This window comes from Achroia grisella, unplaced genomic scaffold (assembly GCF_030625045.1).
Source record: "Achroia grisella isolate CSIRO2021 unplaced genomic scaffold, CSIRO_AGI_Agris_v1 utg2946, whole genome shotgun sequence".
Classification (NCBI taxonomy): Eukaryota; Metazoa; Arthropoda; class Insecta; order Lepidoptera; family Pyralidae; genus Achroia; species Achroia grisella.
Genome location: NW_026712782.1, coordinates 478434 through 505418, shown reverse-complemented (window position 1 = coordinate 505418; position 26985 = coordinate 478434). Strand labels below are relative to the sequence as shown.

Here is a 26985-nt window from a genome sequence, read left to right as displayed (position 1 = left end):
GAGAACGCGCGTGATGCGACACCCGCCACGCCATGCTCCTCACAAACTCGACCACTGAAGGAGCTTGAGATCTTTACTATCATATTATAAGCATAAAAAAAATTTGTCACGCCATAAGCCATCGCATAAAGTTTGACACACATATCAACTATCAATGTTATATCATATACATACACTCATGACAGATGTTTTTATTTTTTTTAATAGATAAAATTGGTGTTCATTATAAATATTTCGCATGACCCCTTTTCAATTTGCAAATATCATATAAGATATACACGCTACAGTATAAAATCGTAATGGCATAATATCAGGAAAATTCCAATTTTTTTTTCATATTTGACCTCTAGCTAATTAGTTATCAATAATTAAGAAGACACAACAACTAAGTTTCCAATTAACCTTTGAACAATTCCGGCAGTAACTAAGTCCACAATTAATATTTACCTGGTAAAAGTCTTATAGTTCAAATGGACACGATAATAGTTTAAAATAGCGAAGAGGATCTTGGAGTCTACTGTGGATTAATGGTGGACCTGTGGCCCATAGGTCCTGTTACTACCAATACGATGTAACGTATTGCTAGTAATAGGACTAGCAATACGATGTCCTCTCATTTCGGTCAACCAAGATGGCCTAAATGAATAGAATGATAGGATGACTTCATGGTCATCCTATCACACTCTACTGGTAGGCACCGGTAGCTAGCTTATAACATTGCAACTGGGCAAGCAAATAATGAATTCCGTATAAAAAGACATTTATAAGACAATCCTTACTTAGAGTGCGAATTAATATGGTACTAAACTGTTGCTATTCATTAATTACTAATATGTAGATACAATGTCGACATGGCTTTAGGTACAAGTGGTTCCATCAACCTAATTTTACAGCGAGGAAGCCTAGTGAAACAGAATGGCCAACATTTTCGTACTACGACAAGTCGATTTATATTTATTTTTCCAAAAATTGATAATTTTGAATGAAATGAATATTTTTAGTATATAGACAAATATTTTAAAAGATCATGCAAGCATGTCCATCCAATATAATCCAATCCATCCAATATAGGATGAAGGAATATGTTGTCATGCATTAATGCTCTATAATAATTTATTCCTTCAGCTGCTTGATACAGACGTACGCAGACAACACCAGTCGTACACGAGTAGGACACACTAAACAATTTAAAGTAACTTTCTGGTAATAAAAACATCATATTTTAAAAGCTTTCAACGATTTTTACGATGATGATAGTCAGCACCAATTCTCGTGTTGATTATATAGGTATAAAACTATATGTATTAAATACCTAATTGTTTACATATGTAGGTATATAAAATAGTTCAGTTACAGAAGTAAGTAATTACCTCAATTTCGATTAGGAATTTGACTGAAAATAACTAAAAGAAAAAATCGGCTATGATTCAATATTCGTCTCAGTTCTAAAAATTTGTTCCAGTCGCCCACATATCATTTTATGTATGTAATTACGACCATCCAACTACCTACTAAAACGTTCCACAGATATATCTATAATAATCGATCTTATATTTTAATTAGTTTTTATACACCTTACAACCATATATGTACCTACCATATACAAACATACTCGAATGTACACACTATCATGTACAAACATACGAGTAGATAACCTTTTACAATCAGAAACTCATCAGGTCATAAAAAATACAATACTGTAAAAACGACAGTGAAATTGAGTCCAGTTGAATTTTTTGTTGAACTCACACTGCGATAAATTAAGCAAGGCTATGGGTAGTAAACAACTGGTAGACATCATTTTATTTTGCAAATACATACTATACATACAAAAATACCCAAAACAATACAAGTACACTTGGTCTATACTTTTTTACACCACATACGGGCTGTATGCCACACCTCAGCACTCAAATTTGCTCGATAGGAAACTTTTCTAAAACCAGACTGACTTCGCAGTCAGAACGAATGAAAAGAGGAAGTCACCGCTCACTTCATCTTTTTTCTTCGTCTAGGGTGAGAAGATGAATTCCCTGTCAATGGCGAGCGCTGCGACGGTACATGTGGCTGTTTTGAGGGTACATTATGTTTATTAGACTAAGTTATATGCCGGTAAGTTGCCGAGTTTGATAGTTTATCTGGCCTCACATATAAGTTCAGTCGAACGATTGTCCTATATCTTTTGATTGGAGCATTTATACGCTTCATCTTTTTTGTAGATAGTCGGATAGGTAGGCCGATCGTCTCACTGAACATAATAATGTGAGACCAGATTAAGTCGCACGTCATATACATTAGGTGCTCACACTGCTTTACCCACAAAGTAAATAAATCTGTTGTATTACTGTAGATATCGTTGGCTAAATACTGCTAAGTGGTTGTTATCGGGGCTCCTATATGATAAATGTTTATCTATTACGTAATTAAGGTTTATTTTTGGAACAAAAATAACAATCATTTTTCATTCATTTTAAGGACGGAAGCCAAACTATTTGTTTCTATCAATCTGTTTAGTAGACCAGAGAAATTGTGGGGTTAGGGAAATAGTACGAAGTAAGCTAGATACGACTTCATGAATGTTGACTTTAAAATGAAATGGATATAAACGAAAACTCGAAAATGACACAAATTTTATTTGTTATTAAATTAACCACGCTTTTATCCACTTAAAATAATGTGTGTCTAACCTATAGATCTACCGACAAAATGTATTTAATAGCGACATGGCGTACTGGTCACTACCCTCACTAATGACAAAAGTTCGTAACAGCTCGGCATAAAAATTTGTGTCAATTTATATTTTTGACTGACTTTCCGGTAATGGAAACACCAACAAACCAAATAAATCCAAGACGGCTATAGGTTTGCACTGTGCCACATCGTATTCAAGTGACACGTGCACGTAGCGAAACGTGATCATGTCAAGTGTGATATTTACTGTTGCATCGACAATTTGACCTACCGTTTTTCCAAAAGTTTTGCCACGTATCTGGCGAGGCATGCTACGCATATTTATAATTATGTAGGCATGTCATAGTTGTCAAAAAAACATGAAAACTTCCTATCCAACATTTTTTAATTTACCTCATTATATACATCAATGTCGTAAATGTTGTTATACAAAATAAATAAAAAATATTTATGATGAGACTTGTTGTGTGTGTTATGCATAGATAGGTAGAGTAAATAATTAAGTGCTCTCTTAAAAAAAATGTACCTACGAACTCGACCTTTCTACGATTTTATTATATGTATAAATAGTGATAAGTACACGCACATTATAGCATTTAGTTCTCGGGCCTACTAGCACGAATATCTCCTATAACCTTCACTGGGGCTCGGGTACTGACTTCGCTCACATCGCAGTCGCGCGGCGTCGTTAGACCGGACCGCTGCTTTTCGTTTCGACTACATTCCATTCCGCCACATCACAACATGTCTCAACAAGGCCCTGCCTTCGACGTTAATGCTATGACCCTCACAAGATGGGTCTTAGCACAGCAGAGAAATGCACCAACGGCCACTGGTGATCTGACACAGCTTCTCAACTCGATCCAAACAGCAGTCAAGGCGATACAGTCAGCGGTCAGGAAAGCCGGCATCGCTAAACTGTATGTATTAACAACAACAGAATGAAAGTGGTTTATATTTTTGTATAGGTTATGTTGATGTTTAATTTGGTCGGTGGGTGTGTTACCGCGTCATTGTACGTGTTATCTTAATAAATATCATGCTCATATCGGTCATATAGTATACATGTAATAAAAAAAATAAAAATCAGTGCTGTAATATTTAGTTCAATAGAACATCGGCAATATGACTCATTTTCAAATACGAAAATAAAGTTTTATTTTAATCCTTTTACGATATTGAGGAGATTACTCTTAAAGAAACTTCTGAATTTAATGTTATATGAATTTTTTTATTGTTTAATTATAAAAATTCTGCTAGTAACATTCATCTACCTTACATCTGATATATCACATACAAAACTGAATCTATCGATTCAGTTCTTTAGTAATTAATTTCTGAAATAGATTAAACCTTAACACAGCCATTAAAACACATTTAAAAATAACTTAGGACAACGACCTCTATGTGCCAATATGTTGTGAACATGGACAGAGGCTTAGATATAGCTAAGTTACTAAGTAAACTCTTAACTTTCTGTTCTCATGCTGATGAATGATTATATTCCAGTCATGGAATATCCGGCGACGTGAATGTCCAAGGCGAGCAGGTCAAGAAATTGGACATTTTATCCAACGACCTGTTTGTCAACATGCTCAAATCGTCTTTCACCACCTGCCTTCTTGTATCCGAAGAAAACACTACGGCGATAGAGGTATTTATATTATGTACTAGCTTTTACCCGCAGCTTCGCTCGCATGTTTTTTTTAAATAAAAAGTACCCTATATCTATTCTAATACATCCAAGAACATGTGTAGAAAATTTAATGATGATCGGTTCTGTAGTTTTTGCGTGAAAGCGTAACAAATATCCCTACTTTCACATATATAATATTGGTAAGGATTAAATAATAATAGTAAATGTTAATAGTAATATAAAATATATAATAATAGTTATAAAATATATAATAAATAATAGTTTTAAAGTCCCTTGCTAAATAAATATTATTGTAGGGAACTAGGGCATTGCCTATACCTAGGTAGGAATGTATAGGTGTAATTTTTTTTTATAATTTTTGATTTATCCTTTAATACCTACACATGCAAACAAAAATTAAAATTTTTCCTTCTTATAATATTACATGATTTAATTTTATATAATACGTAATACATTTAAGTTTTAGTCACTGTGATGTACCTACTTCTGTAATTCATGTCCTTAATATTAACTGACCCATGTTTAATAAAAATAATTATTTAATATAAATAAAAATAAGTACGGAAAAGTCTTTGTATCTTTTTTTAAAATACTTATATATTTAAAATTTTAAGCTACCTACTTTTAATTTTTGATTAGATAAATACAAGTAAGCCTTCTAATTTCGTCGTAAGCAATCATGTTGCATACTTCTTATCTATATATTTATACTAGCTGTATCCGCGGTTTCATCCGCATGAAATCCGTAGCCAATGTGTTATTCTGATGTATAAGTTATATTACTGTAAAGTTTCATCAAAAACCGTGCAGTAGTTTTTGCGTGAACGAGTAACAAACATCCCCAGACATAGTCACAAACTTTCGTATTTATAATATTAGTAAAATGATACTATAGATAGTTTCCGTTTTCTTTCTTTTTGCATGCTAAAAATCCATGTAAACAAAGATCATATTAAATTCCACGTCTATAATTTATAATTTATCATGAGGATATGGTTGGACGATCTCGTTCGATCGTATATACATATGTATAGTAGTGTTTATTCATCATATTCCTCAAGATAAAGGTCAACTGTATAAAATGTTGTATCAGATAGAGTACAAATATACCATTTTATTTTGTTTACGATTATTTTATCATTAATTGATATCCGGAATATTATTACTACTGAATGTAACTTTTACATAACGGTTTGAGACTTTGTTTCGTATAATAACGTCTTAACGAATCGACGTAAAAAAGAAAAGTAATTAATTAGACATTATATTTGTGTTTTAGATAAATACAAAAAATAGTCTACTTATAAAAAAGAGTGATTGGATTTACTTATTTCCGATGAATAAACTTGACTGAAGCTTATATATTTATGCTGAAGAATATATTTGAGAGATTTTAAAAATTCTAATGAACTTACGCTACGCTACATTTTCAAAGAGTTACATCAACAGATGTGTTTAAAAAAAATTGAGATTTCTACAATAATTACTCGCATGCGATGCCCAGCATCGACTATTACTATTCAGATCACTGCAAAACTGAAAAAAACTACATTTCACTTAAGATATTGGAATCTGAATAGCCGGCACTCGAATTATTTTGATTTATTATATGCGATATCTAACATTTATACTCTGCTATAAGCACAGATAAGATAATATTATATTCAAAAGCTATCTTTTATTTTGTTTGAAATTTTAACTCTCAGTGAGTTAAGTGCAAACTGATTGCTACTCTTATTATATATCTACATATATAATAACATAGCCATTGCACATAATATATAGTTCCAAAGCCTATAATAATGTAAAATACATCGTCTGGAGTCGTGACTTTTTCGGATTGCATGGGGCGCCCCTTCTGTAAAAAAAAACGCAGTTTTTAAAATTTCTTAAATAGTTTTTTGCCGTCCCAACAAGGGGCGCCTATTGCCAACAAAGGCTCTGCCCTATTATACCACACACATTAAACTAATATTTAATTAAGTAACGAAGTAAATCAATCACAGTGGTTTGAGTAGACCAGTCCCTGGCAGCACCCTTTCACGAGCAATATAGCCTTATAAGTAACTGTAAATAAAATTATTCCAGGTAGAAACAGAAAGACGCGGCAAGTACATTGTCTGCTTCGACCCACTCGATGGATCCTCCAACATTGATTGCCTGGTCTCCGTCGGATCTATCTTCGCTATTTATAAGTAAGTATTCTAGAACTTTCAATCAATCAGCCGTTAATATTTAGTCCATACAAAGAAATAACACAATGTCCTAATTACTTTTAGTATGTAATGGGGAGTTGTTTTATTAATGAATATTGAACAGTATCTCTATTGTTAGTAATATACCTATCACATTCGCCTGAAAACCAAGATGTTTATACCTGTGAATTCAACATCAATGAACAAAAGACACCATCCCATCATCTTCCACTGGCTCTCGCCTGCGTATACCGTTAGCATAGGCAAATCCACTATACCTACTATAGCTCATTGGCACAGATTAGCGCGTTCAAATCATTCAGCTTATTGGTACCTCACTATATGTACTTATATGTTTCAATTTCCAGAAAAACATCGAATGGCGAGCCTTCTGTAGCCGATGCTTTACGACCGGGCAGCGAGTTGGTAGCGGCTGGGTATGCCCTTTACGGGTCTGCCACTATGCTGGTGCTCTCTATCGGAAAGGGCAAGGGAGTCAACGGCTTCCTGTACGATCCATCTATTGGAGAGTTCATACTCACAGACCCTAACATGAGGATTCCTGAGAGGGGAAATATCTTTTCTGTTAACGAAGGTAACTAATGTTTATAAATTCATCATATGATGCTTACAAATAGATTAAAATTTGAAATCAATCGTTTATTAATCACTCTATATCTACATATGTACTGCAGAATAAATGTATTTTATTATTACTATTAGGTTCACTATTATTTGTATATTTATACGCGAAATTTTAACATTTTTAAATCTATCATACACGTACACACATTGACTTTGTATAAACCTTTGGCTAATCTATTTTTGCCATAAAGCAACTTGCTATAAGTTGTGATTTAGCTGTAAGGTGAAATGGGCAGGGTACGGATTCAAAACATCCAAAGGCAATATTTGATGGTGTTGACTGTAACGCTGTTCACGTATATAGGCCACGATTGCCATTTACCATCAGGTGGACCGTCCGCTTGTTTTGCAATCATGTTATATACAAAATTTATTACATAAAAAGGTTGTTTATGCTGAAGTTTCCTCTAGATTCCGAACACATCTATTTGATTTTTTTAACAATGAAATAACCGTATTTTTGACTGTTTTTATTAATCAAATAACCATACCCTTCCTTCTTTGACATTCGAATTAAAATATTACAACCGTTTGTCTACTGTTGCAGGTTATGCAGCAGAATGGGAGAATGGTCTCTTAAGGTACGTGCAAGATAAGAAGGCTCCTAAAACGGGCAAGGCGTACGGAGCCCGTTATGTGGGTTCCATGGTCGCCGACGTGCACAGAACCATCAAGTACGGAGGCATCTTCCTGTACCCCGCCACCAAGTCAGCCCCCAGTGGAAAAGTAAGTTTACCTTACCTTTACCTACAAGCAGTGTTAGCAAAACTAGCTGTATCTCCCTGTCTCTTAAGTTCAGTAAGACTATAGACAAATAATATTAAGGACAAAGACTATAAATCTATTCGTAATTTGACCACAGACTTCGACAATATATCCGTGTGTGTGTCAAATAAATGGTTTGAGCATATAAAAATTAATAAACGACAAAATAATGTCCTTTCAAAATACGGTATGTTGTTAGGCTTCCACAACTTTCGAAAATACTTCAGACTTATAGATACAGTGTATTTGCTCTACAGAATCGCACTCGATAACTTTGCTTCTATGTTTTTTTTATGAGATTGAAACTGCCACGCTGGTGCTTATCATTAGTCCAGGAACACTTACCACAGACCATAAAAACTATGTACGTTTTTCTTTTTCAGTTGCGTCTTCTATACGAATGCAATCCGATGGCGTTCATCGTGACCGAGGCGGGTGGTTTAGCCACCAATGGAAGAATACCGACGTTGGACATCCAACCTACTGCTATTCACCAGCGCGCGCCCTGTTTCCTCGGCTCCAAGAGAGACGTCGAAGAATTGCTTACATACTTAAAATGATATTGTCTGTGATAAACTGTACTATTTAGTAAGATTCGTGCCAGAAAGGTCAATTATAATTTATTAGAAGAAATGTTCTTTTTTTTAACACTTTCTGCATCAGTCATTTGTAATCAATTACAATATTACTACCTGACCCGGGTCCTGCATTGTTTTGCCTAATTGTTAAAGTTTCATTAAAAAATGTTATTTAGGGTCATTTATTGGAATAAAAACTATCATAGCTCTCTCATATTGTCCGGTGTAAACAAAATTAAGTTTACGAAGGCAGTACCACAGTACATACCATATGCTAAAATGATGGAGAGAGCAGATTTTAATATAAAATCTGTTCTCGTCCAAAATAAAATTTGCACCAATATATTTCATTATTCCAATAGAACATTATTCCATTTAGAATAATCTTTCTTTGTCACATCCTGTATATATTAATATGTACAAAACTTACAAAGATATGAGACCATGAGGTAATCCGGCTAGGACTACTAGTTCATAAATAAAAAAGAATATTATAGATATGATATGAAGAATATTTTAGTGAGAAGAAAAAAATAAACGACTCACTTAACTTATTTTGAATAATTTATTTATACAAAACTGCATGAACATGAACTCTTGTTTTTTTAGACTCTCGTATAACATACAATAATAATTGTCTATTACATTATACATTTACTATTTTATTATACTGTTGTTTAAAGTGTTGCTTTCCTTAATACGGTCACAATATTCATCTGTCTATAAGCTTAACTAATACGAACATTACAATACCAGTCTTATGCGCCACACAATAATAATAACAATCCGGCAGCAGTTGTATATGCAACTACGCCGTCAGTGCGATAAATTGGTGGAACACGTCAAGAATGTGTGGGTCCAGATCTTGGGTGAAGAGTAACGTCTCCAGCGTACTGCTGTACTTTTGTACTTGTTCATGATGCTAAAACAATAAAAAAAAGAAAACAATTTCAGAATAATATTATTTTATAAATATAGGTAATAATAGTGAAAATTCTTTTTCTTATGGATTTTTTTTTATCGTCACTTGGTTTATTACTATTATAAAGATCAGTATATTTTAGGGCATAATCAAAATCATAGTTTGGGACAAAATTATTATCGTCGGGACCACGTGTAAAACAGTAACTCGGCACAGAATTTTATCCTAAAATATAAACATTACAAATTCTAATGTAGCTTACAACTCACAAGTTCGTTTCCGCAGAAATAAGTCAGTAAATACATCTCTCTTTTTCCCAACTACTAGTAATCATATTACACTGTTTAGGGCTCTTCAGGTCCCACGTACCGAACGCATACTAAAATTTAATAAACAATGAAACTATAAATACTGGAATGGCACTTACGACGAGGAAGACCTGCTGTAGTCGTCCGACTGTGCTGCGGTACCAGTGGGTTACCGGATCTCTCGCGTCCGTGTCACACCGCACCAGGTGTTCCGACAGGATCATTATGAACCGCTGGAACACGATCAGGAACAGACGCTTCTGGTCCATATGCGCCGCCTCCAGCCGTTCCTCCATTCGTTCAACAGCCTATTAAATAGATATCAATTGTTTTATTATTTCCTGCTGCTGCCTAAACGAAATTTATGAACAATATGAAATTTGCTATTATTGTAAGTGTAGAACATGACGTTACAATTGATTTCTTATACTCTGACCACTTGAGCGTAGCCTCCACATGAGTAATTTGTTAAAATGATACGAGAATATTTTTGTGATCTATTTTGTCCTTTAAGTTACCTACAGTCATAAGTGCACCTGATACTTCCCAAATACAATTTCTTGGAACGAATATTCGAAGACGACATTTTGAAAGGAATTTCAGTCCCCCCTACCCGAGGAATGTCTTAATAATGTTTTTTATTCGGTTATAGACACAGACCTTTATGCCAATAGTTGTCAGAAGTCTCAATTGCATGTACATAAGTAACAATTTGATTGTCTATCTGTAATTAAACGATTAACAGTAACTCAGATAAAAGACGCTTTTTGATTTACCTCCTCTGTCGGTTTGTCCTGATCTTTCTTCTTCTTGGTTCCGCCCTCCTCCTCAGAGTCTGAACTGCTGGAGTCGGCTTTAGCGAGTGCTTCTCTGGCTTCTTGTAGTTCCCCGCCTACGAAAAATTAAATACGTGTTTTACCTTCCAATGCCTATCTTCTTAGTAATAATGTAGGTAGATTTATTGTACTGTATAACCTCGACCCCTCTCAAGAAGTATTAATAACGATTTAATATGTCGAGACACTAAGAAACTGAAAAAAAAAAACAAAATCAGCCGACCTGATGGTAAAGGTAGTCTATACACAATAAAAAAACATTACATCATTATGTGACGTACCTTTCATTCGTTACCATTCAATCCCCTGCAATTACAGCTACGTAGCTAGATAAATACCCACGTAGACTACTTTGTACAAAATACTGAAAGATCTATTTATTATGAACTAAAAAAGTTTATAAAGATCACATTCCAAAAATGTTCTTAAAAATGCGGCACTATCATCATCAATATCGCCAAAAGCTATCCATTACAGATAACTTGAGGAAAGAATCACATATTTCGGAATGGCAACGCATGACTGGTGTCACATGATGTTATGTCATGTCATGTCGACACTTACCATCAGGTGGGACGTCAGCTAGTTTACCATTCCCATTACAAAAATTACATATCGTACTCACTTAATTTGGAGACGTGCTTGTTCATCTTATCAATAGTGAGATGTAACACCTCCCACAGGTAGCCGTGTGTGAAGAACGGCGCCATCTCCTTGGAGAACAGCCATGTGGCCACCGCACTGCACTCCACTATTTGCGTCTTTAGCATCTTGTCTATGAGCACGCACACCATTTGCGGATGTCGCTGCCACAGCTCCCACACGTTGCGCAGTATGCAGATCTGTGCCTCCTCTGATTCCGCTAAAATCTGTAATTTTAGGTTTATTCCATAGTTTTCGGTTGACATTGCAAATGTAACCTTAGCTTTATAGCTATTGCAATCGAATAGATTCTTTAATACTAGCTGTTACCCACAACTCCGTCTGTACAAACTTTCAACCATTATATTATTAGGCCCACCTAATTTCTTCGACATCCGTTTAGGCGCTAGAAAAGCTAACATCCAGACAGACGGAATTTCGCATTCATAATTTTAGATTAATAATATAGATTATTGTTAATTTTATTAGTGATGTAAGTTTTTTTAGTATGTTTTTTATAATGACTGACTTCTTCTATGTAGCTTACTTCATAAGCAGTGAAATTACAGAATAAGGGGAATGACATTATGGCAACAGGCATGACTACGATTGATTGGTAACGCGGGGTCACATGATAACGTCATGTCCGTAGTTCTGTTCATGTACATATGGGACGGTTACGGTTTACCATAAGGTGAGCCGTCAGCTTGGTTTTTCCTATTTCAATTACCTACATAAACTGACTGTTTAACATTTAGTTTAAATTGCCACGGAAAACTTTAGACCTACGTTATGTCTTGTTCAACTCATCAGATCCATTCAATTAATATAAAACATCAAAACCACGTGTTTACAAAATTCATTTATAAAATAAACTAACCTTGAATACATAATGGAACTTGGATATAGCCGCGAAGCTGTGTGAAATACTCTTGCTTCCCAAATTGAGGAGTGTTTGCACGAAGACGTCTATCTTTAGAGGATTGTGGGGGGCGGCCTGCGCTGTCGCCGGCTGTTCACCCTCTCGCAGGGGGTTTGGCAACTCGCGGAGGACGTTCAATGCTTCCTCTGGTGTGCATTTGTTGCGGACGCACACTACCAACTGGTGAGCTGCTTCGGTGCCCGGGAGAGAAGCTGAAATGTCACGAAAACATTACTATAAAATATAATGTTCTTTATATAGTTTGCATTTTAGAATAACAGTAAAATGTTGGCCGATCAAGAAGCAACAATCTGCTAGATCAATAGATAAAGCTTGCTTTTCTCTCATAACAGCAAACGATGTCGCGTGATACAGGTATGTACAATATCTGTTATCTGTTTATAATGTACTAGCTGTTACCGGTAATTTCGTCTTTAATAATGAATTTTCATCGAAATAAAATAGTGTCAGTATTATCCTGTGATAAAATCTACCTTCCCATCAAGCTATAAGACCCGTAAGACGATCAATCATGAAAAGTTATTAAACAGACGCACTTTCTTATTTATCAACTAATATAGTATGGATTAGTAATACTTATTATCTTCCACAAAATCAGCTAAATGCCAAACGAATTATGAAAAATCGTGTTTGGAAATCATTGTCGATTTTACACGTTCGTGTCGGCAATTAGTGTAGATGGTACGAGATAGTGGCAGAACAATACCGTGGGTTGCGCAAACTGGCTCGCTGGAGCGCGCTCCTCATGGGAAACACAAACTATAATCTATAACATTAGTTTATTCCAACCCTATTATATAAGGTGCTACATAATTATCTACTACAAGGCATAGTCTTAAAATACCTTAATATACAAATTTGTCGCGATGTTTGCAATAAAACTCTTCCGAAATGGCTTGACCGATTCTTATGAAATGTCGTGTGTATATTCAGTATGTCTAAGAATAGGACGTAATCTATTTTTCACATCCCTATGAAATAATTTATTTTAAATATATATATATATATTATAATTCGGCATTGAAAATTACATAAAATTCAAAATTTTCACCATTTCTCTCACACAGTTTTAAAGTATTTTATATTTTTTTTGTGTTTACAAATTTTAGGTATATATAAAAATAAAGCGACACTTTCTAATTTTTATACCGGGTTTATAATGTACTCTATAATAGCAGTTTTATGGCATAAAATTAAATAACTATTAGAATAGAATATAATTGGGTAACATTACGTGCAGTACAGTAACTATATAAGGAAATCAAATAGTTTCCCCATATACATATCGGTTTGTATATGTTATATGTTCACACGACACATTAATGCATAAATCATAATATGAAAGAATATCGATTGCTATTAGCTTCAATATTTCCTCTCCATTAGTCGGTAACAACTATAAACTTTAAAATATTGGAATTAAGGTGTAAAATGACTAACAAACAAAAGACATTAATTTTGTTACTGTTATATACTACAAACATGGCCATCTTCATTTATACCACTTATACATTGAACATTATCATCATCACAGATATGTAAGTATGTACATAAATCCTTAATTTTCAGTATATAAAAGGATCCTTCCATGCAGTGCAGTCAAAGTTTAGACATTGAGTATAAGTAGTAGTATGAAGTCATAGGTATGAAGATTTTTAAAATTGTATATCTTATATAGATCCCAAATGATGTAAGGAAGGCTACTACAACTAAAACATCTATACAAGTGTACAAAGGAATGTTTTTGTAATATTTTTATGTATTACATATTAATATTTTTTATGGCTAAATCATTGCTCGTCATTAGAACATTTATATGGCCTCATATGTCATGACGAATATTAATCTCGAATAAAAACATTTTTTTACCGACAACACTGACAGTGATTGCCTTTCATGAATAAAATATTGTTATAAATAAACTTGATACCAAAATTAACCTGTTAACCGGGCAAGACGCATAAATGCGTCAGGAGTAAACAATATCGGGTACGGGTGTCCTACCCGTACCCGATATTGTTTACTCCTTATGAATAAGTCTTCCAAAATTTATTTGGCACGCCCTGGAACGGACGGAGCGTATATTTTCGTCGTCGTCCGAATTGTAGTGTAGCATTATGTATTAATAATTGTTTTAAAATATATCACACAGAAATTAAGTTTTGAATTTTTATATGTACCTATTGTGTAATTTTATTTTGTTTACGTGCTTTTACTTGTTTTGTGATTCCTTTTGTACTTCAACAATATTAATAAACGATATATATTTAATAGTTTTTCATTTATTTTATGTTATACATAAAAATATAGACGGTCTCCGGGCGTGACGTATTGACATGTCCTAGCGAAACAATACGCGCCCGGTACATGTTGTATAATTTGAACGAGAACTCCCGGTTAACAGGTTAAACATGCTTTACTGAATGGATGTGCATTCAGTTTTGGAGAAGATAAAATAGAATATTAAAAAATTACAAAAGAAAATAGTGTTTTTAACATATCATAGATATCGCATAACTTACATGAAAAGGGTCAACAACACTACGTATCCTCTTCAATATTCACGCATTTCTACAATTTCAAAAATAGTTAAAATATTAGTTTTAATTGCAGGTCTAATGTATACGTGGTCACCACAGCCCGTGTGTGGACGTCTATAAAAAAAACTGCGAAAAGCCTGCGAGATGGAAAGTGCACGCGACGCGAGAATTTCACTCGTGCGTCCCGCTGCGTGGACGAACACTATTTCAACCGACTTCAAAAAGCAGAAGATGATAACAACACGATTTCTGAACGGATTTAGACCTACATTAGATTTAGATAGCATAATTATTTTCTTAAAGCTATTGGTAGGGATTTTAGAGGATGATAATGGAATAAACGTGTTACGCTGGCGGGACACCAGTGATGATGAGTATGAGGTCAGGGCAGTTAGGCCATCTTGACTAATTGACCAGGAATTTATTATGAATGTTTCCAGAGGAGGACATTCATGTATATAGATGACGTTTATCGCTTATCAATCAATAGGAGGAATGACTGCGCGTTTGCCATTCCAAGAATATAAAAAAGGTTACAAAACTAAGTATACATTGAATTAAATGCATTATTGGGAACATATCAAAATAATAGCTAAGACCAAGCAATGTAAACTTCAAAGATAAATGTATAAACTAAAAATAAATTTATTTCAGTAGGTACTTATATAAATTACATAGAAGTGTTAAAATTCATAACTATATATATTTTTATTTTCGTAGCAATAGTTAAAATACTTTCCTGTTTTTAAAATGGAGTTTGTATTTTTGCAAAGTAAAGATACCATCAACGTTGCAATTTTCTTTTTGTAATAAGGCCGTGTGAGTCTGTCTGTTGCATTACTTCCCCTGTCGGTAATAGCGCAATGGGCCATCCTGCGACTACCCACGTTGTCAGTGTCACATCAGACTATATTGCGCAAATATTATTTTGTATATAATCATATTACAAATACAAAAATGACTGTCTGTATGTTTGTTACAGGTAAACAGATTTTAAAGCAATATTACGTGATTGTATCAGGAGGACGGACATACGTTATCTTTTATCACGAAAAGGCAGTTGAATCCTGGAGAGGCCTACCATGGAAAGTCAAGAAAGAAAAGTAAAACCTGAAAATATGGTTTTAAAGTTTCGTACTAAATCCATGATACTACAGCAAACTGTAATATCATTAACAGAGTACAAATACAATTTTGGCACAAATACCAAGATATTTAAAAATATTTAATTTTAATTTAATTATTACCCATTATAATAATAATAAAAAGCAACCCTAGATAATTCACAAAGTCCCATATAGTTCCAAGCTCATCTGAACTTATGTTATGATTACTAGACAACTGATAGAAATATTTAAATTTTGTGTATTAATATATTTCCAGAATACAAATATTTGCAACGCGCTATGATTCGAACACTCAACTATTAGAAGAAAGGCGGTGTACCAAACCACTAGACCACCCAGGTCGTCATTATTCAGTGAAAATTTAATTCAAATAAACAACAATCGATACTACCCGGCCTTACGTCAGTAGTATTACAGACTTATTTAGTTTACAAGAGTGGACGGGCTTGAAATTAATTCATAATGTACATTGTTTTAGGAATCGCACAGTTACACTTCTTCACGAGTGGGGTGCTACATTCCCGCAAGAGTTGTCAGTTCGCGTCGCCCGGTGCATCCGCGCCGCACGCGTTATTTCCAAGGCATTAATTAAAAAAAGTGGCATCCGTGCATAGTGACAGTGGACAAAGATGAAATCCGCACAGCTATGCGTTCTCGTTGCGTTGATTGTGAGTATTCTAGATTTTTTGCTATGCAATGTTGGAAATTGGGTCGAGAAAATTTCGATTAAAATTAAGATCTCTGTAAATTCTATCTTTGTAATCCACTTCTAATTCAACTATGAGTTAATAAATTACAAATACCAATGTTAAAACATTGGTATCATATAAACATAGTATTGTTTTTTTTTATTATGAGCAAATTAATATAAAAGACCTGCATAGAATACAGGGACAAAATCATAAAATTCACAAATTATTTTGAAAATACTAAAAATATAGCTTCTTATATTTCTAAACGTCTATTGACCTAACGTTAAACAAAAAAATGGTATTATAATCTAACCGATCGCCGGTATAATGTAAAATCCGAATAATTAAATAGCTTAATCACTAATATTAGAACTAAGGGCCTTATATCTATTCTAAGGTTTATAACCTACACTTAGGATGGCAACTATGCTATAGTCGCTGAATACTATAGTGTGCAGTATATCCATGACGTCATTTATACATAGTCAAAACTTTCCGAAAGGCGATTAAGGAGTTCGTTGATCGGTTATTAAAAAACGGAAATCTATATTTTTCAGTTAATAATATGAAATACATACCTATTTTAATAAAAATATGATAATGAGGGGAATTCAAATAAAGTATACATAATTTTTTTTTATACGCCATTGTAATATATTTGTCCTCACTTTACAATATTTTACGAGTGTACTCGTAATACTTTTAATTTGCAACTATATCACACGTAAGTGCATAATACCATAGACAATGACCTCTGCTTAGTGTATTGTGTCGTAGGAGATTTTCCCAGGTAACTGGAGCGACAATATCGTAATTAAAACCATACTGTTGTTAATTTAGCAATAAATTATCGTTAGAACCATAGTGATCTTATTCACTGCCGATTATAACCAAATTTATCGATATCTATATGTCCCGGCTTCGCTCGTGTGTACAAATAAGTGAAAGAAATTGAACGTCAATTTTTTTTATATAATTGAAATTGCAAACGCTGTCGGCCCGCTTAATAACAAGTATACCACTTGTTATTTTTTATGGATAAAAATTGTCAACATTCCATTTTTATCCATAAAAAAACCCGGCTGTGATAACGGTTTATGCTGGCGATAATATGAGCACAGAGTCAGGTTAAGCAGCCCATTTTGGCCCATTTTACCACGATGGTTCCCAGAGGGAAGCGTATGGAGGTCAACCTGGAATGGGACATCTCTAGCAATGTGGTCCACATTACTTACAATCCCCTTCCTCCCCAATGACAAGTGGTAACCAGAGCCTATATACACGGACATCGCGTAATAATGTGACGCCTGTGCTACCACTCTTGCTGCCATTCCGAACTACTAACATGCCATGCCTCTTATTCTGGAATTTTCCCTTCAACCGAAATACAACTTATAAAGCAAACTTTTAGAAGACTGAAATGGGTGTGACTGAGATTTTTACAAAGTCTATGTCAGTTTTTTATACAGGTCAAAATGAAAATTCTGTTTCTAATTTAAAATTAACAGCTTTCCACTAAATGTATATGAAAATATACGGTACTTATACCATAAAAATAATAAAAAAAATTGTCTGTCTGTTTGTTCTTGCTAAACTCAGAAACGATTGGAGCGATATTGACGGGACTTCTATTTCGCAGATAGCTAATATAATAAGAAGTAACTTAGGCTATTTTTATTTTGGAAATATTATTGATTTTAATAACAAAAAGTTAAAAGAAATGCAGACGGAGCCGTAGTAGTTAAATAATAAATGAAATAACAAGAAATTGCAGTTGATAATAAATACATTCAAGCATACAATAATTACGTTTACATTTGCTCACATATGGTGTAATTAACACACATTTATTTTCGTGTGGAAAAATCTTCAAACAACCGTTCCCCAGCCTGGGGTATGTGGGATTCTCACCCACTAAAAATCCACACGGTGTATCTACGACCACCATTGCCGAAGTCGGTAAACATAGTTTCGTCACATGTTTTATTTTTCAAAATATTAATATTGGATTTCATTAATAGTATTATTATTTATTATTATTTAGCGCAATAAATATTACGACGCACTCTCCACGGCTGCTGCGTATTTGGGTCTAGATCAGCACTGATCTGATATATAAACCATAACATTATCGCGTTTTACAACAATGAAATTGGGTAACCGAAGATCCGTTGTTAACGATAAGAGTAACACAACGTTTTAGCACTGCTGGACAATCGCTACTTTATTGGAAAGAAGTTCAGCATCATCACAGACAACCAAGGATTATTTTCATCGAACTACTGTAACAGTGTACTGTACAAGTGGCCCCATTGCTAGCAATGTCTGGTCGACCCTGGTGGTTCCCCCTGGAAACAATCGTGGATAATTCCTGGTGCAATTAAATATGTTAATCTTATCATCGTGCACTAGTACCCAGTCAGCCTATACAGTTAGCGCAGGCGGGCATCATTCCATTATCTTCTATTAAAAACAATATACATATTGTTTGTATTGGTCTAGGTATTTTTCTATGTATTATATGTATGTATTTAACAAAAAAATAGAGTTATATATTTCTATCAGCTGTTTAGTACCCATTACAAGCTCTGTTTTGCTTGGGACTAGATGGCATTGTGTGAATTGTTTATGCTTATTATTATAATGATTGTTATACCGGTGGACAAAGTCAAAAGTTCCATTCTATTTATATTCTATAATATAATATTTATATTATAATTATGTAAATAATAAAAATATTTAACCTTAAATAAAATATTTTAAAGACGATAATTGTAAAATTCTCATTTGTCTTAAAATTAGAATTAGAATACAAGTTAGCCTTCACCTAACATAGTTTAACTACTTGTGGGAGAATTTCATAACTATACGTATACTAACTGATGGACACGACTTCGTTTGCGAAGAATTAGTACTTCGAGTTATCTATTTTCTTCTCCAAACTTTAAAAACATATATTGATAAAATTTATGTAGGACTACACGAAAAGTACTAACTTGAATAAAAATTTCATAACACTCCCATATATGTTGATGTATTGAGAAAAGAGAAAAGGTGGAGGACCTTTTTTTGAAGTCAGTTGGATAGTAGTTGGCTTATGCCCTACGACAAGGTGCAATGAACCTCAACATCGAAATAAAATCAATTTGTTTAATGATTTAGCCGTGAAAAATAACAGATAAACTGGTAGATAGACTGTTACTTATAGTGCTGTTTAATTCCTAATTAACTTTAATGAAATTGAAAAAATACATTGTCTTAAAAAATATTATAGTAGTCAATTAATAAAAAATGTTTTGTCGGGTTTCCTTTCGTTTAATAAACAACACACCTAATTAAATATTAAACAGGCTATTGTAGACTGTAGATATACGAGTTAAATGATTGGAAACTCGACTCCGCGGGGTGGACCGTCTGGCACGCAACTGATACTGGCACGCTAACAATACGGCTATACTTTCCCGGCATTTTACTTTCAAACGCATAGTAATCGTCCAGCGACATTTTTTGCAGAAAATATAATCAACTGCCGCAATTTAATTTATACGAACATACAATAACATTATTATGCATGTTTACTTACAATTTGTTGAATTGTTGCAGGTACATAAAGAAGGGAATTGCGCTGACACAGACATTGAATTCAAGCCGATGCCAATACCAGTCAATAATTGGCACTACGATTACAGAGAAGGTAGACTCGGAACTTCCCATGAGGTTGTCGATACTTCTTACACGACTTCAGTCTCCACTATACAGGCACGTTATTGGGAAGATGCATTGAGGCATAGCGTCTATTTAACTCTAGTCAGAGATAAAATTGATCAACTTATAGCTAAAGATGATATACTATCTCCAAACAACAAACCCGATCAACAAGTTTCGAAAGAACAGGAAGATCATAATTTATGGCATAAAATTAAGAATGCACCATTCGATAGAGTTAAAGAGGATGAACATCCAACTTACGGTGACGTCACTACAATGGCTAAAGGAAGACTGGTAGAACAGGAAGGAGGTTTCAGATTCATAGAAGACGAAATGACTGTACAGAAATGTAGCGAAGACTCGTGTATGAAAGGCGTTAAAGCATTTTGGTCAGTGAAGCGTGTCAGACAACGAGATGATAATAGTTCATCAGGAAAGTATCACTACGAACTAACTTTCTCCGTGTCTCAAATGCCAAAGAAGCAACAAAAGAAACCACATGAAAATCCGATAAGAATATTCACTGTCCGCGAGAATCCACCCGATATTGTTGTAGGAAAACCATATGATTATCGAAAAAAGCCAATACAATCTCATACGCCACGTCCAGAAAGATCAGTCTGGTTTCATAAGAATATAGTACCAAATCAATACAACCAAGGTCGTCGATATCACCATAGTTTAGACAGAATTTTTTCGTCTTTTTTCGCAGATGATGATACACAAGCTGAGCCACATAAATACAAATCTAGTCCATATGTACCTCCTGTTTACCAACAACATTCAAAATTAAACTACGGTAGTTCATCAAACGAACAATATCAACAAAAAAAGCCATTGCCTTATTCCTACAAACCTCATTCTTATAAATATGTTCGCCCACCTTTGTCAGCTCCACCTCTCTCTCATTTTAATCCACAACAATACGATCACGACACGCATATAAGCAATTCATTCATACCTTCGGATCCAAGATACGTCGCTCCAAGTAATATTATAAAAACAACAAGACCTGCTGTGTTACCAACACCATCAGAACCAATTCTGATGACAACAACAATAAACTACAGTATGGACTTAAACAACAAATATAATATAGCAGAAAATATAACAAAGGATTCAGAACCTATAATTTATCATAAAGTATACAATAAAGCTAAGCCAATGCCTGTTAAAATAAGTTACTTCTCAGATCACGTAAGGCCTCCAGTCTTTAACGCTCCGCCAGGAGTATTTGTAACAATGGATAAAAAACCTTTTAAACCCATGCCACCAATGAAGCTACATTCTACGAAACCTGGAAAAACAAGACCTTTAGATTTTAGACCAAGCCCTCAGCTCGATAATACGCAGTACTCTAATTCTGATTCTGTAGTGGATTCAGCATTTAGACCGATTCTCGTGGGATTAACAAATAATCCCAAAAATAGCAGTAAAGAGTCTTCTAATACTACTAGTAAAATCGTAAAAGACACAACGAGTAATAGAAAGAAACCACCAAAAAAGCATGAGAATATAAAATCTCAAAAAGTCACGACATCTGCTCCGGACATAATTACTGTTCATAATAATCCTATCGAAGATGACGAGTCCATGGAGTGGGCTAGTATTATAGGTGCTTTTACACGAACTACGCCTATGATATCTCAAACAGAAAAAGTTGAAACGATCGAAAATATAGAAACTACAACTGAATTGTATTCACCTACCCCTGTCGTAAGAAAAAGAACTACAGCAACATTGATTCCAGAAACCAAGGCTATTACAACACTGAAACCAAAAAAGCGCACCCGTCCTCCACCAAAATTCACAAAATCAGAAAAAATAAAAAAACATAAACGCATAACATCGACAACCAAGGCACCAGAAAAAGCTCAAGTAAAAAAACCTTTTGACGATTTGACACCTCAAGCGAGTTCCGCTGCTACAAAACCAAACAAATCATGGAAACCAATAAATGACACAGTATCTACCACTCCTTTGATAGCAACTACAGTTTCTACAACAACTAGAACATCCACGTTCACAACAACAACAACAACAACGCCAAAAGTTACTACTGCAAATATTTTAAATAATACAACAATCGTAGAACAAACATTTAAAACAATGAAACCAAAAAACAAAAATCGTTTCAGACAATCCACTTTGATGCAAAAAGGAACATCAGTCAAACACGATAAATGGAGTGTTAATCAGGAAAAAAACAAAACCATAGTACCACTGCAGACGGCGAAATATCCAAGAAGGAAAGGTTCTAATTTCCAAGGATATGCTACACCTTCCAGTCATAATAATGTAGATACGGATCATAAAATTGAAGATCATGATGATCATGGCTATTCTTCGTACAAACCAGAAGTTACTAACAAAATAGAAGTTACAAATTCAAATAATCAGGAACCCTCAACATTACCTTCATACGACAATACCGGAGATCAATATGATATAAATAGCGAATCTCCAATATTGGATCAAGACCATAAATTAGAACAAGTACCAAACACGAAATATACTGAAAGTAATAAAAAAGACCCAAGTGATCAAAGCGAATACATATTTGACATAACATCGACGTCAGCAAGTGAAATTAATGAAATAAACAATCCCGAAGAAATAATAGTAACTGAAAAGACAGTAATAGCATCTTCTCATTCGGTTTCGAAGAACAAGACTAAGTGTAAAAAGAAGAAACATAAAAACCTTGCAATTACAAGTGGGCCAAAGGAATCTTCTATTATTCAACAAGAAACAACATCAACCCCCGTTGTAAATATAAACAGTGTGACTGAGAGCATAGACGAATCATTAGAAAATTTTACTTACGATGACCTAACCGAAAATATCAAAGAAACTACTCCTAAGCTTGTATTCAGTCAAGAGGAGAGTAAGAAACATGAAGAATATCTTCCGATCGATGAAGATTTTGATGATTTCTTTAGTAATATAAACAATAAAAGACACCCTGATGATAAAAATGAAGAACAATATGAATACGAGGATAACGACAATGATCCCCAAAACGATGACTTTTCGCCATTCGATAATGAAGATGAAGACGAAACACCCCGACAGACCGATGACGACGCTTATGATGATTACCCTGAGCGGTCACTTAGCTTTCTGGAATTGATGGCCATGGAATAGACTGAACTTCAAATCCCTAAATAAATTAACTTTATAACAATCGCCTCCTAATCAATACTTAGACAGTGATTGAGCTTAAAATTAAATAATTGCCGCATGTTCTTACATTTTTATACATAGCCAACAACCCAGTTACATTTATTGTTAAAGTAACTATTCAACTGTTTGAACCTACTACATATACCTATATATATAATATATTGCCTATAGTCATACAATAACTCCATTGAATAATATTATTATTATTGATTATTCTATATATTGGTAGAGAAGTTCTTAACCAAAATTATACAGATCTATGATACACACTCTAACTATTAAAAGAAATTTCATATGCTTATGCGATGCAACATGCAATGTTTTACCGCAACAGTAAAATATAGTTCTATTTGGGCAGACAAGAAGCTTTGAACTAGTAACATCATAGTTAATGTTGTTAATTTACTTACAATGTCCAACTTGATTATGGATCTTGGAAGTATTTTTGTCTGAAGTTATTTCAAATCAAAAGTTTAAAGTCTTTGGTAAATGGTGAGCAACTAATTTTATGTCAAAACATATGCCTCTACATACCAATAGCGAATACAAAATAAACAATTATGAAGCATTTATTTTTAAAGGCATAGCTAAAATACAATACTGCACAAACCTACATATACCTACCATGTTAAGATTACCCAGTGTTACCCAAAAATGTAAATATTTTCATTATTTAAATAAGACTAGAATAAGTTGAAATATGTTTATTTTAATAAAAAAATAATATAATAATTTTATATCTTTTCTTACCTGCACCTTCCATGGAATATTTGTAAATTGGCTCCGGCTTCAATGGTACAAATGCAGAAAACGTCTCTGGTGTTATATCTTTTATCCTCTGATGGTATGATAACCTATAAATAACATTTCAAATTTGTATTTCTATAACAAAATTTTTTATCTGAAATTATTGTGAAAATATATTCTACATTTTCAAGATAATTTCAGATTAAAAGTTAAACTTTCAAATACTCAAGTTTCTTGTGTATTGTGGGTGTATTGCAGAGGTAATACATGTATGTGTATCATAGAGTGAACTATCAAGTATAACTTAAACCCTGAGACATGTGGGTTTCATATATGTCATATATTCTGAAATAAAGGTAACACTTATACTATCATATGGAACACAAACCTCAAACATTTGCCGAGCACCTCTCGTATGAATCTGGGCTTGGGGTGGTCAATATCTAGTTGGGTGCAACCTTCCCAGTCTTCCCAGGACCAGCGATATTGGAAGTTGCTTAGGTGGTATGAGAACCAATTGACAAATCTATAACAATTAAAAGTAGTATAAAGTAAAATAGTAACATTTTCTTAAATTAAGTACACAAAAACTATTAATTAAAAAAATAATTTCATGCTAATTTAATTAATTAAAATTCAGGATTCTGTTAAATATCTTCATATACTCTGTAAAGTATCTTCATATACTGTATATCTTATTTATTTATGTCTAACAATAAAACTAAAGTTATCATACCACTAGAAACAACTTCATCTGACAAATAATATGCAACCACAGTTGTGAGCATCTTGTATCACACAGGCTTCAGGGTAAACAACTACTAAATTTGATACCGAAAAATTAACAAATTTAAATAAAATTAGAAAATAGACATACCTGTCAAAACAAGCCACATTCAATGTATCAATCCTCAAAAATAGAATCTCTGTAGCTTGTGCCAATACCTGTGGCATTGATGATGGTTGAAGCTTACACAGTTCAATCAAAATAGATCCGTAAGCAATCTCTAAATATCTAGGCCTAGGTAGATTGAACAATTCTGCAAAAATTACTTCTACTATACAATATTCAAGTGGAATCTTGGCTTTGTAAGGAAAGCAAAGTAACTGTGCCGCACATTCTTTTCTTTCCAAATGATATGCCTCTATAATGTTATGGAGATGCTCCTCTATTAGGAACCTTTCAATGGAATGAGCCCCAGGCAGTACAGGACCATCAGGGCAGTCTGTGTAATCAAACATCCGGAATATAACTCGAGGCATAGGGTATGTGTCATTATCATTGTGAGGTGGTGGCTGAAACATAAACATAATTATTTATAGACAAACAATATTATCAACAGACAAAACAGAGAAGTATATTGATGAGCTACTGCCAAAGTTTGCAAGATTTAGGAATCTGCTATTGCATAACCATTTCAGGGCCCCTGTTGTGAATATGTTTTATTTATAAATTCACTATACTTATAAATATATAAACCTTTATGGGAAATAATCTAGCCCCAAATTAAGCAGTTTCTACTATTGGTGCTATACTAGACAATTAATATCAAAAATAGCCTTAAGAGAATGACACCAGTAACATGTATTTACATAGTGTGTCCAGTAACATGTATTTACCAAATTAAATTAGTCAGTCAATAATAACTCATGCATTATACACATTTCATGCTGAATTAATAAAAACGCAATCCAGCAATTTATTTGAATAAATGTCAGATCATTATTTATTTACTAGGTAGGTAGAAACTGACTAAAATTTCATACCTGTATAGCCGGCAGTGTGTGTTGCAAAGCTTCACACAAAATAGAATCAAATGCAAGATATGGCCTAGGGATGTGTTTCTCTGACCAGTTATCCTGCCTCAATTTTTTTATTTGTGACCAAAGGCAGTCCAAATATTCCTCTTGCAGATGAGGTGTGTCTGTTGACCATACCTTTAATGCTGGCCAATGTTTCTTACTCCTTTTATTAAGAAATACTTCAATAGTTACAAGTAAATGCTCAAGAAATGATTCTTTCTTCTCATACAGTTCTCTGCCTACCCATGGTAAAGTGGAGAGCACAGCAAACACAAACCAGTCCCGTCTTACTTGTGGTACTCCATCCTCATTCGCACAATCCACTAATGTTTCTAATAAAGTGATTAATGATGCTGCAGCTAGTACATGACAATTTACCAAGTCTGCTATGAACCTCAAACAATATCTGGCTGCATTCCATTTTCCTGCTTTGAGATTCTCTTTAAAAGTTTTTACAATATATTCCACAAATTCTCCTCCAAAATTGTAGTTCTTAGCATTAAGGAGACCAACTAATGTTGCATATATAGTACATTTTTCAGGCATACGTATAGCACAATCAGTAAGAATACGTAATATCTTTCCACGGAAAGTGCTCAAGTCCGCCTCTAGTACACTGGCCAAGCCTTCCAAGTTACTTTCTAGACTGGAACTGCTCTTTTCACCAACTCGCAGAATGAGTGACTCAAGTCTATCTTCTATCTCTTGATTTTCCGACACACGTCGTCGCTTCCTATGTAGTCGCTCTGAAACCATGTAAATAAAATATATGTTGTATGAAATAAACTTTTTAATCTAACCTTAAAATAATTAATTGAACTTACCGTAGCCATCGTCGTCTTCGTGAGCCCTTCTGCGATTCATAATTTTATACAATTCAGAAGAGATGGACGGTTAATTATTATAATATAATTGCTTTTTCAATGATAAATATAAAAAATAGGGTCAAAACAAAGTGTAAGCAATAAGGAAACCAAACGACATTGACTGACAATCACAG

General features: G+C 34.0%; 2 protein-coding genes across 2 annotated transcripts; one reads left to right on the top strand and one right to left on the bottom strand.

The window, feature by feature from the left end:
• Positions 1–3235: 3235 nt before the first annotated feature.
• Positions 3236–8580, top strand: LOC131843259 (fructose-1,6-bisphosphatase 1). The gene is made up of 6 exons (XM_059191889.1): positions 3236–3611; positions 4201–4345; positions 6437–6543; positions 6912–7138; positions 7736–7914; positions 8337–8580. The coding sequence occupies exons 1-6, from the start codon at positions 3436–3438 to the stop codon at positions 8511–8513; spliced, it is 1011 nt and encodes a 336-aa protein (XP_059047872.1). The 5' UTR covers positions 3236–3435; the 3' UTR covers positions 8514–8580.
• A 634-nt stretch (positions 8581–9214) lies between these two features.
• Positions 9215–26971, bottom strand: LOC131843265 (nuclear cap-binding protein subunit 1). Its single transcript, XM_059191895.1, has 10 exons — positions 26810–26971; positions 25950–26731; positions 25060–25478; positions 24571–24708; positions 24186–24289; positions 12120–12373; positions 11223–11466; positions 10538–10653; positions 9881–10069; positions 9215–9453 (listed from the first exon to the last, which is right to left on the bottom strand). Exons 1-10 carry the CDS (start codon positions 26847–26849, stop codon positions 9340–9342), a joined length of 2400 nt encoding a protein of 799 aa, XP_059047878.1. The 5' UTR covers positions 26850–26971; the 3' UTR covers positions 9215–9339.
• Between the last annotated feature and the right edge of the window lie 14 nt (positions 26972–26985).